Source organism: Haliotis rufescens, unplaced genomic scaffold (genome assembly GCF_023055435.1).
Source record: "Haliotis rufescens isolate VD_foot unplaced genomic scaffold, xgHalRufe1.0.p SCAF_13, whole genome shotgun sequence".
In the NCBI taxonomy this organism is placed as follows: Eukaryota; Metazoa; Mollusca; class Gastropoda; order Lepetellida; family Haliotidae; genus Haliotis; species Haliotis rufescens.
The window spans coordinates 10,479,977-10,492,551 of record NW_025963813.1 but is presented as its reverse complement, the minus strand read 5'-3'; the positions used below and the strand labels follow the sequence as shown (position 1 = coordinate 10,492,551).

Here is a 12,575-nt window from a genome sequence, read left to right as displayed (position 1 = left end):
TGCTCACGGTAATGTCTTTGCGTTGGAGGAAAAAATATCGAAACTCATTACGGCATGTATAATGCGCACCCCCTTCTACACAGCTGTGTTCTTTTGGAAAAAAGTGTGCACAGTACTCAAGAAAATATGGTATGAATTCAGAAACTAAAAGGGTATTATCAATCATAATGCAAAGGAAGGTGGCAAGTTTTGTGCATTACAAGTGTTTATTATTTAACTCATGGTGAATTCAATAACAAAGTTCAAAGATGGATCAAAACTATTATTCTCATTGACACCAGAGCTCCAGATAAGCTGCGTATCTGCGTAAAATAGGCATCAGAAATGAAGAAATATGCAGTAAAATAAAATCCAAGCGTATCAAATACGCAACAAACATTACAGATACACTACAAAAATAAAACTTGTGCGTATCATCAAAATATTGTGAAGTAACCCGTGGATTAGCATATCAGCAACTTATTTTGAAATTATAAAGGGGCATTCCGTCAACCTTGCCAAACTCCACGATGACAGTTACATCATGATCATTTGCCATCACACTTTCTTGTGGAAGTATCGTGGTATTTTTTAGTCCTATAAAGCTCTCGTACCCACACGACACCAGTTTGCAGGGACTAGATGAACAGTGTTTTTAAATATTTAACTTAAATACCCATATGTGTAAAAACTAGTGGGTAACAGAAATTTGAATACCCAGATAGAATTACTGATACCCAATGATTTTAAAATGCATGGGTAAAATACCCACAACCCCAAAAACTCTGGACACACTTAAATTTTAAGGTATACATGAATATATACCCTGTGGCACCCTTAAGAATATACATTTCAACGATTCCCGTTCTCCTTACCCATCAAGAGGAGGTGGGGTAGCCAAGAGGTTGAAGCACTGGCTCATCACACTGAAGTTCTGGGTTCAGTTTCAATATGGCCACACGAAGAACCGGGTTAGAATAGGTCTTCAGCAACCCTGCTTGTCATGAGAGGCGACTAATGGGATCAGGTGGTCAGGCTCGCTGACTTGTTTGATGCATGGCATCATATCCCAATTGCATAGATCGATGCTCATGATGTCAATCACTGGTTTGTCTGGTCCAAACTCGATTATTTACAGACCGCCAACATATAGCTGGAATATTGCTGAGTGCGGCGTAAAAAAAAGACAGGTGCCAAGCCTGGTGTCCCTCATCTTGATTTTGCAAAAGGCAGCATGAAACCAAACTCACTCACTCACTCACTCACTCACTCACTCACTCACTCTTACCTATCACATATTCCAGGATCAGGTTCCAGCCAATGACAAAGGCAATCAGCTCCCCGACAGTAACATAGCTGTACACATAGGCTGATCCTGCTTTCGGGACCCGGGCAGCAAACTCAGCATAGCATATCCCTGCAGACATCGCCAAATCACACATAATATACTGCTTCGTGTTTGATAGGGATATTTTTTTCCATGACACACAAAACTGATTCTCATACCACAAGTTTATATTGAACACATTTGACAATTGATTATCCCTGTCAAAAGTTGAGTACTATACATGAGCTCAGAACATCTCATGGTGTCCAGGGTCGGTCGGGTAGCCTAGTGGTTAAAGCGTTTGCTCGTCACGCCGAAGACCCGGGTTCGATTCCCGACATGGGTACAATGTGTGAAGCCCATTTCTGGTGTCCCCCGCCGTGATATTGCTGGAATATTGCTAAAAGCGGCGTAAAACCATACTCACTCACTCACTCACTCATGGTGTCCATACACAGTAGGTTCACACTGACCTTGCTTGACACAATAGGCTGCTAACATGAGGATTGGTTGGATAAAATGCTGGACCTGGTTGAATGTGTGTCAACATATTCAATAATTCATATAGTCAATCATATCATTAATACCGTATTCGACAAAATAGGCACCCTGCTCTAATAAGCGCCCACGGCGATATTTGCTAATATATTAGAGAGTGAACAATCTCAGTTAGCATCCCTTTCCGACTGATCAATGTACACAAGACTTATTTATTCACATATATTATTATTATTATTATTATTATTATTATTATTATTATTATATAGCACTCGAGTGTTATATGCACCCTTAATTATGGGCAAATGAATTCTGGAAAAATATATCTGTCGTACATAAACATTTCTGGCTGTCAGCATAAACCACGAAATTTATCTTTTCAGCAAAATAATATTCTAATAAGCGCCCTGGGCGCTTATTATGCTGAATACGGTATGTATAATAAATAACTTACCTAATGCCTCAGGTCCAGTTAAAACTTATTTATGCATGAAAAATGATAAATTCATCACTAACTAACATTCTGTTATGGTTCAAGAGTAATATGCTGATTTCATGATTTCCATCATTTATGAAATTAAATTACATGGTTATTATTGGCAGCAGTATAACAGCTGTCTTTGCAAATCAATAAGCTTGTTTTACGCATAAACTTTTTAAAAATTACCACAATTTTGCAATGGTTTGTGAACTTGAAACACTCACCTGCGAAAACTGATGCCACAGCTGCTATAAGAAAGGACAGGACAACAGAAGGGCCTGCTGTTTGACGAGCTACCTGCCCCGCTACGACGTAGATACCTGCACCCAGGGTACTCCCGATACCTGTAACACGAAGTGAGTGAGTGAGTGAGTGACGAGCTACCTGCCCCGCTACAACGTAGATACCTGCACCCAGGGTACTCCCGATACCTGTAACACAGAGTGAGTGAGTGAGTGAGTCAATGACGAGCTACCTGCCCCGCTACAACGTAGATACCTGCACCCAGGGTACTCCCGATACCTGTAACACAGAGTGAGTGAGTGAGTGAGTCAGTGACGAGCTACCTGCCCCGCTACAACGTAGATACCTGCACCCAGGGTACTCCCGATACCTGTAACAGAGTGAGTGAGTGAGTGAGTCAATGACGAGCTACCTGCCCAGCTACGACGTAGATACCTGCACCCAGGGTACTCCTGATACCTGTAACACGAAGTGAGTGAGTGAGTGACGAGCTACCTGCCCCGCTACAACGTAGATACCTGCACCCAGGGTACTCCCGATACCTGTAACACAGAGTGAGTGAGTGAGTGAGTGACGAGCTACCTGCCCCGCTACGACGTAGATACCTGCACCCAGGGTACTCCCGATACCTGTAACACGAAGTGAGTGAGTGAGTGAGTGAGTGACGAGATACCTGCCCCGCTATGACGTAGATACCTGCACCCAGGGTACTCCCGATGCCTGTAACACGAAGTGAGTGAGTGAGTGAGTGAGTGACGAGCTACCTGCCCCGCTACAACGTAGATACCTGCACCCAGGGTACTCCCGATACCTGTAACACGAAGTGAGTGAGTGAGTGAGTGACGAGCTACCTGCCCCGCTACAACATAGATACCTGGACCCAGGGTACTCCCGATACCTGTAACACGAAGTGAGTGAGTGAGTGAGTGACGAGCTACCTGCCCCGCTACAACGTAGATACCTGCACCCAGGGTACTCCGATACCTGTCACACAGAGTGAGTGAGTGAGTGAGTCAATGACGAGCTACCTGCCCCGCTACAACGTAGATACCTGCACCCAGGGTACTCCCGATACCTGTAACACAGAGTGAGTGAGTGAGTGAGTCAGTGACGAGCTACCTGCCCCGCTACAACGTAGATACCTGCACCCAGGGTACTCCCGATACCTGTAACAGAGTGAGTGAGTGAGTGAGTCAATGACGAGCTAACTGCCCAGCTACGACGTAGATACCTGCACCCAGGGTACTCCTGATACCTGTAACACGAAGTGAGTGAGTGAGTGACGAGGTACCTGCCCCGCTACAACGTAGATACCTGCACCCAGGGTACTCCCGATACCTGTAACACAGAGTGAGTGAGTGAGTGAGTGACGAGCTACCTGCCCCGCTACGACATAGATACCTGCACCCAGGGTACTCCCGATACCTGTAACACGAAGTGAGTGAGTGAGTGAGTGAGTGACGAGATACCTGCCCCGCTATGACGTAGATACCTGCACCCAGGGTACTCCCGATGCCTGTAACACGAAGTGAGTGAGTGAGTGAGTGAGTGACGAGCTACCTGCCCCGCTACAACGTAGATACCTGCACCCAGGGTACTCCCGATACCTGTAACACGAAGTGAGTGAGTGAGTGAGTGACGAGCTACCTGCCCCGCTACAACGTAGATACCTGCACCCAGGGTACTCCCGATACCTGTAACACGAAGTGAGTGAGTGAGTGAGTGACGAGCTACCTGCCCCGCTACAACGTAGATACCTGCACCCAGGGTACTCCCGATACCTGAACACGAAGTGAGTGAGTGAGTGAGAGACGAGCTACCTGCCCCGCTACAACGTAGATACCTGCACCCAGGGTACTCCCGATACCTGTAACACGAAGTGAGTGAGTGAGTGAGTGACGAGCTACCTGCCCCGCTACAACGTAGATACCTGCACCCAGGGTACTCCCGATACCTGTATGTAACAGAGTGAGTGAGTGAGTGAGTGAGTGAGTGACGAGCTACCTGCCCCGCTACGACGTAGATACCTGCACCCAGGGTACTCCCGATACCTGTAACACGAAGTGAATGAGTGAGTGATGAGCTACCTGCCCCGCTACGACGTAGATACCTGCACCCAGGGTACTCCCGATACCTGTAACACGAAGTCAGTGAGTGAGTGAGTGAGTGACGAGATACCTGCCCCGCTACGACGTAGATACCTGCACCCAGGGTACTCCCAATACCTGTAACACGAAGTGAGTGAGTGAGTGAGTGAGTGAGTGAGTGACGAGCTACCTGTCCCGCTACGACGGAGATACCTGCACCCAGGGTACTCCCGATGCCAGTGAGTGAGTGAGTGAGTGAGTGTGTGAGTCAGTGAGTCAGTGAGTCCTGTAGCGTGATCTAGTTCGGCTACATGGAACACCAATACAGCTTGTCACACATATAAAGCTAAGCACCACCCCTTTCTTTCCAAACACCCCCAAAATCCGAGTATCTCTTAGAAATGTCTATAACATTGAAATGTCATTCTGTGCGCAGAAACACATGTGTTATACCACAAAATTCACAATGGACTAAAATTATACAAAATGGTTATTTCATACTGAATCATATACAGACTTTGAGAAGATCTACCATATTCGACGTAATAAGCGCCCAGGGCGCTCTCAAAATTAGAAAAAGGGGGCTCTTATTAGAATGTTATATTGGTGGGAAAAAAACAGAGTTGAAAGATAAATTTCGTGGTTTATGCTGACAGCCTGAAATGTTTATGCACGACAGATATATTTTTCCAGAATTAAATGCCCATAATTAAGGGTGCATATAACACACGTGTGGGTATTATACGCGAATAAATACGTCTTGTGTACATTGATCAATTGGAAGGGGTGCTAATTGGGATTGTTCACTAGACAATATCTTAGCAAATGTCGCCGTGGGCGCTTATTAGAGCGTGGCGTTTATTTCGTCGAATACGGTATTTGAATTTTGTAACATGGCAAAAATGGCCACAAAAATCATTAACTTGCAAATTGGATTTTGGCATAATATATTCACAAACCACATTCATTCATTTGGAGCCGAAGTTGATGATGAATTTTTATTGTGTGTCTGAATATGTTAAGTGATGCTGAAGATTTTTTAGAGTACTTAATGCCATCCTGAGCATCAATCCACGCAATTGGGATACAATGACATGCATCAACCAAGTCAGCAAGCCTGACCACCCGATCCCGTAAGTCGCTTATTACGACAAGCATAGTCGCCTTTTACGGCAAGCATTGGTTGCTGAAAACCTATTCTACCCTGGATCTTTCTGGGTCATTCTGGGTGGATTGCTGTCAGCAAAGAAGACTTTTAGGAGTACTGGCAAGAATTGATCTTTGAGTTAAATTTTGAAAAAGCCCATCTTTTGGTGGCAACTTTTGTCATGCTGGGTCAGATTTTGCCAATGTTAGACAGCAGCCGTTTAGCGAGTGAGTGAATGAGTGAGTGAGTATGTTTTCACACTGCTGTTAAGCAATATTCCAGCAATATCACGGCGAGGGACACCAGAAATGGGTTTCACACAATGTACCCATGTGGGGAATCAAACCCGGGTCTTCGGTCTGACAAGCGAACATTTAAACTACCCCGAAGCCCCGCTTCACGGCGTGTCGAGGTTATGCAGGTCTCAGACGTTTACCACTTCAGTGAAACCCACGAGCAAGGGTATGGTGCTGACAAACCTAGAAACATAATCGGGGTGAACCGGGATTTGAACCCACAATCATAGGTTTCTAGCGTGCCGAAGGGACGCAACTCTGCACAGCGAATCGTGGCGCCTTAGACGACTGGGCCACCCGTGCCCCCTGGCAATAAGCAGGAAAAACATAGTGTCAATAATATTAATGATGAAACCAAAGTCTATTACACTGGAAGAAATGGGCATTGATACTACTCTAATACTAACTGTATCAAGTTTAACAGAGGCAATTAGAACTGACTCGGTCTTCTCGTCATTAAGTCTTAACTTGCTGTGAGACATCCATGCCTAAATGTCGTGACAGAAGTCAGATATTTGCATTTATACTGACTAAATACATGGATATATACGTTCAAGACACATTCACATACAATTGTCCCTGATTGACCTGACTTGTCTCATTTTAATACCGTATTCGACGTAATAAGCGCCCCGCTCTAATAAGCGCCCACAGCGATATTTGCTAATATATTGACTAGTGAACAATCCCAATTAGCACCCCTTCGGACTGATCAATGTACACAAGACGTATTTATTCGCGTATAATACGCACTCATGTGTTATATGCACCCTAAATTATAGGTAATTACATTCTGGAAAAATATATGTCGTATATAAACATTTCAGGCTGTCAGCATAAACCACGAAATTTATCTTTCAACTCTGTTGTTTTTCACCAAAATAATATTTTAATAGGAGCCCCCTATTTCTAATTTTGAGAGGGCACTGGGGGCTTATTACGTCGAATACGGTATGTCTTATAGGGAATTCCCTGGTATAGATTTTGTGAAGTTGGTGATGAAAGTGAATTCTATCACACCATGGACCTGCCAGTACTATATCATACAATGGTAGAGCTACACATCCACAGTTATGTCGTAAGGAGGTTAAGAAGAGGGTTATTTAAATTTCAAAAGGACTACGTACACTTATTTTATGACTTTGGTGAAAAATTAACATCATGCAGACAGTAATTCTTGTGGACTTACCTAAACCAATCAGATCACATGTTGTAAGAACTCTGGCCAATGAGGTTTCTTCACTTGGATTGATGTGTTTCTTTCGAGCAAGTTTGTTAAAAAAGAACAAAATTCTAGCTGACTTTGACATGTTGTCTCCGAGCGGGTCTTCAGCTAAAAATAGAACCATAACGTAACATAAAGGTGCAAGATCCTATTTGCCTTTTATTTCAATGGTCTATCATGTCTATTGTGTTTTACATATTCAGTGAAATATATGCACAATGCCGTTTTTTAAATCTTTTTACAAACACAAAGATCCCCTACGACAATGAATGTACAAAATATGTTGAAATATGTTTTAATATTTTCAGATTATATCTATATGTCGACTCCAGGGCCCACTTGCACAAAGCGATCTTGGCGCTAAGACTATCATAAGTCTATGTTAAAGTATGGGAGTTAGGATCATCTTAGCGCTAATATCGCTTTGTCCAAGTGGGCCCAGGACAGAAGCGGAACCAACTATATGCATATCATTTACTTGGAATATCAAGTCTTCAAATAGATAGATAGATAGATAGATAGATAGATAGATAGATAGATAGATAGATAGATAGATAGATAGATAGTTTTGACGTCACAGTGCACTCTAACATAGTATGACATCAAACTGCAATCTAACCTTGTGACGTCACAATATAGACAGGCGTAGGACACATACAGAAATAAGTATTGTAGTGGCAGTAAAATGTTCAATACATGTTATTGTATGAAATAATTCAATTATTTCAGGCCATTTAATTTTGGTTTGAAAGTATTAATAAAATAACTTTCTTTTATCTTTCTCAGTGCATCATTGTCACATTTGTAAAACGGGAATATCACAAAATTTGGTGTTTTATTTCCGGCATACTGATCAATGTGTTGACTGAGTGGGATACACCGACAAGATGGGTTCCTTATTTGTTGTCAGTGGACTCTCACTCTCGCTCTTAGCGTGTCCTGTCTGTCCAGTGTATTCGGCCTTGCATCCTGTACATTGTATGACATAAATCAAGTTTTTCAAGGCACAATTCATGTTTTCACGGACCTAGAAAGTTTTTTCGTCTTTGAATGTAAAAGAACAACATTGTAAAACATGAGGGCAAGTACCACAATTTGGTCTGTTACACTTTTGAACTGTTTTACATTCTTGTATTCTAAGCTCTGGTAAGAATCTGTCTCAGATTTTGGCTCTGTCTTTAACTTTTAATTAGTTTATTTTGTGATATTTTTTTGTTTTAGTTCTTTACATTTATTTAACATGTCTACTGGCCTTCACAAATAAAACTGCAGATTTTTACGTCATTGAACGAAAAAATATAAAGCGTTTACTTATTGCTGACATTTCAGATAACATATAAAATAAGAGTTGAAGACTCGCAATAGATTGTCATACGTTATTCGAGAGTACAGTGTACATCAATAATTTGTAAATCTAATATTAATTACATCTAATATCCATGGTGGAATGTTGGAAATACGAGCTGTCATGTTATGATAATATATTCAATTTTCTGAGATTTATAATGTGTATTTGATGATATATATACATACACAATTGGTTATCAATTATCTTGTACAATCACAGCATGTACCATGTCGATGTACATTAGACTCATGGGAGGTACTATTTCAGTAAACCAACCATAGCGCCAGTATCACAGTTTCAATGAAAGGAAAGACAAGTCGAAATCTAAATTTACAAAAGCGGTTAACCCAAATGCAAAAGGTATTGCTGTCATCACTGAAGAAGTTATGTTGATGTTTTCAATAGTTGTATTATGTTTGTATAGCAGAAACAGGGGCCAAGCTACCACATGTGAAACCGACCTTGACACAGTTTGTTTACAATATGGCGTCAACTCGGGTTAGATGTCGTGGCCACACTTTTGAAATCTCCTTTTGCGACAAAATGTCAAACGGTTAGGGTAATTCATTTTCGCTGTTAGGTAGTTTGAGCAATCACACATGACTCATTTCATATGAAACAATAGTGCTCTGAGTCAAATGAAGCTCCGTAAAACAGGGGCAGTAACTCTGTCAAAATTAGTCGAAATGAAACGGGACTGCGATATGCGTATCATCAACATGTCGACATCTTGTGTGTAGAGTGTTAGGGATATTCTCTGGAAACTGTAGGAGTTGATTTCACAAGCTAAGTACCCTCTCTCACAATAAGGCAAATGAAGCTCCGTAAAACAGGGGTAGTAACTCTGTCACAATTAGTCGAACCAAAACGGGACTGCGATATGCATATCATCAACATGTCAACATCTTGTGTGTAGAGTTTCAGGGATATTCTCTGGAAACTGTAAGAGGAGTTGATTTCACAAGCTTAGTACCCTCTGTGGGACGGACAGACGGACGGACTGCGCAACGACATAATCCCCCTTCAGGCCATTCTGGCCCGGCGGGGGATAAAAAGCAGCAGTTATTTGTCAAAACGGGTGAGCATGAAAGACAACTGGTAGACAAGAAATTGCGGCACAGCTATGATGTGAACGTGCCCTGTCGATCTATTCGGCCTTGGTCATTCAATTCTTATGTTTTGATCATGAACTTCCCGACATAAATATACACTATACCAACTTTGTATCAACGATCTGAGCTATCTTTCCATATCTAAGATTTGAATATTTTCTCTAAATCAGCATCATAAAGAGAAAGACAATGTGCGCAGCCATTTCATCTCTTGCGCCGTGCTAAATCGCCATGACACTCAGTCGATACAAATGTGCATTACTTGAACAAGACACTTCCGTTGTGAGTAGTCTCACGCCAATAACTGTGTAGTGGGGAAAAGTAAATATTTCTGACGCATCTGATCAATTTCCTTTTCAAATTGGCTGTTTGATATTATAATAGTCACGTGTATGTGGCATAGGTGTATGATAAACAAATCGCCGTCATTCACATGAAATTTAACATGGCAGAAAAAGGTCGAGAAGAGCTCACCATATTTCGCAATCCGTAGCTCTGTATAAAATATGAATCAAACGATGTTAAAGCTGAGGTGATAAGGGTGATGATGGTTATAATTTTGATTATGCGCACGCAGTGTTTGCCATCTTAATTCACAGTTTAAAAGGGACATTTTTGCCGTCATACATAACCTTCCTTCACAACGGATATCAGTATCTTCATATTTAACCTGCCATATCAGTACTGCCATATATACCCTACCATATCAGTATTGTCATATATAACCTACCTTCACAACGGATATCAGTATCTTCATGTATAACCTGCCATATCAGTACTGCCATATATACCCTACCATATCAGTATTATCATATATAACCTACCTTCACAATGAACATCAGTATCTTTATATATAACCTGCATTATCAGTACTGCCATATATACCCTACCACATCAGTATTGTCATATATAACCTACCTTCACAACGGATATCAGTATCTTCATGTATAACCTGCCATATCAGTACTGCCATATATACCCTGCCATATCAGTATTGTCATATATAACCTACCTTCACAACGGATATCAGTATCTTCATATATAACCTACCATATATACCCTACCATATCAGTATTGTCATATATAACCTACCTTCACAACGGATATCAGTATCTTCATGTATAACCTGCCATATCAGTACTGCCATATATACACTACCATATCAGTATTGTCATATATAACCTAGCTTCACAATGAACATCAGTATCTTTATATATAACCTGCTTTATCAGTACTGCCATATATACCCTACCATATCAGTATTGTCATATATAACCTACCTTCATAATGAACATCAGTATCTTTATATATAACCTGCTTTATCAGTACTGCCATATATACTCTGCCATATCTGAGTATTGTCATATATAACCTACCTTCACAATGAACATCAGTATCTTTATATATAACCTGCCATATCAGTACAGCCATATATACCCTACCATATCAGTATTGTCATATATAACCTACCTTCACAATGAACATCAGTATCTTTATATATAACCTGCATTATCAGTACTGCCATATATACCCTACCATATCAGTACTGCCATATATAACCTACCTTCACAAGGGACCTCAGTATCTTCATATATAACCTGCCATATCAGTACTGTCATATATATCCTACCTTCACAACGGATATCAGTATCTTCATATATAACCTGCCATATCAGTACTGTCATATATACCCTACCTTCACAACGGGTATCAGTATCTTCATATATAACCTGCCATATCAGTACTGTCATATATACCCTACCTTCACAACGGATATCAGTATCTTCATATATAACCTGCCATATCAGTACTGTCATATATACCCTACCTTCACAACGGATAACAGTATCTTCATATTTAACCTGCCATATCAGTACTGTCATATATACCCTACCTCACAAGGGATGTCCTTCTACGAGGCATCTTGTCCTGCCATGCCTGCCATGTGTTCAACAGCTTATGCCACTGTATATGTATATGTATATGTAATTGCCACTGTCTGATGCTTATGCTGTGTTACACTTATCAAGTATCAACATCATTAAATGAAGACTAATGAATCAATAACAGAAACAATTGTGCATAAACAACCAGGTATTTGAAATGGTTTCCAGTGTTGGTTGGTTGGTTTGTTGTTCAACAACGCACTCAGCAATATTCCAGCTATATGACGGCGGTCTGTAAATAATCGAGTCTGGACCAGACAATCCAGTGATTAATATCACGAGCATCGATCCACGCAGTTGGGACCGATGACATGCATCAACCAAGTCAGCGAGTCTGACCACCCGATCCCGTTAGTCGCCTTTTACGACAAGCAGAGTCACCTTTTCAGCAAGCATGGGTTGCTCAAGACCTATTCTACCCCGGAATCTTCACGGGTCCGTTTCCAGTGTAATCAGGTCTCTCATTCCGTATTTTTCCATTGGGAGATTCAGTTTGTCACCGTTGTATTTAGCTCACCTGACTAAAACTCTTGGTGGCCAATGTCCAATCAGACCACTACAGGGGTTCGGTCCCTGAGTAGTTTATTTCCATAAGAGGTTTGATTTTAACGCCGCTTTTAACAGTATTCCAGTTATATCGCTGCGTGTCAGCTTAACGTGGGAGGAAAGCCCAAAGTGATGCAGGTCTCTGACGTTTACCACTTCGGGAGAGCATGGGTATGGTGCTGACAAACCTAGAAACAGGTATTCGAACAACAATCATTGGTTTTGCAAGCTCCTCACAGTGATAGCCCATTTGCGGAGCTTTCTATACTATCGCTGCCACCAGTCAAAACTCCCCACTGTGCTTGGTAGCCACAACCATGCTAGGAGTTGAACTCGCAGC

At 41.6% G+C, this 12,575-nt stretch overlaps 1 protein-coding gene across 3 annotated transcripts in view; it reads right to left on the bottom strand.

The window, feature by feature from the left end:
* LOC124139073 (high affinity cationic amino acid transporter 1-like) overlaps positions 1 to 12,575 on the bottom strand; it is a 62,737-nt gene that overhangs the window by 38,224 nt on the left and 11,938 nt on the right. For all 3 annotated transcript variants that reach the window (XM_048394172.1, XM_048394171.1, XM_048394173.1), the window contains exons 2-4: positions 7,248 to 7,391; positions 2,510 to 2,629; positions 1,268 to 1,396 (exon numbers count right to left, since the gene is read on the bottom strand). In XM_048394172.1, the coding sequence (XP_048250129.1) occupies positions 1,268 to 1,396; positions 2,510 to 2,629; positions 7,248 to 7,368 (370 nt within the window). In that variant the 5' untranslated portion in view covers positions 7,369 to 7,391. The remainder of the gene's footprint in view (positions 1 to 1,267; positions 1,397 to 2,509; positions 2,630 to 7,247; positions 7,392 to 12,575) is intronic.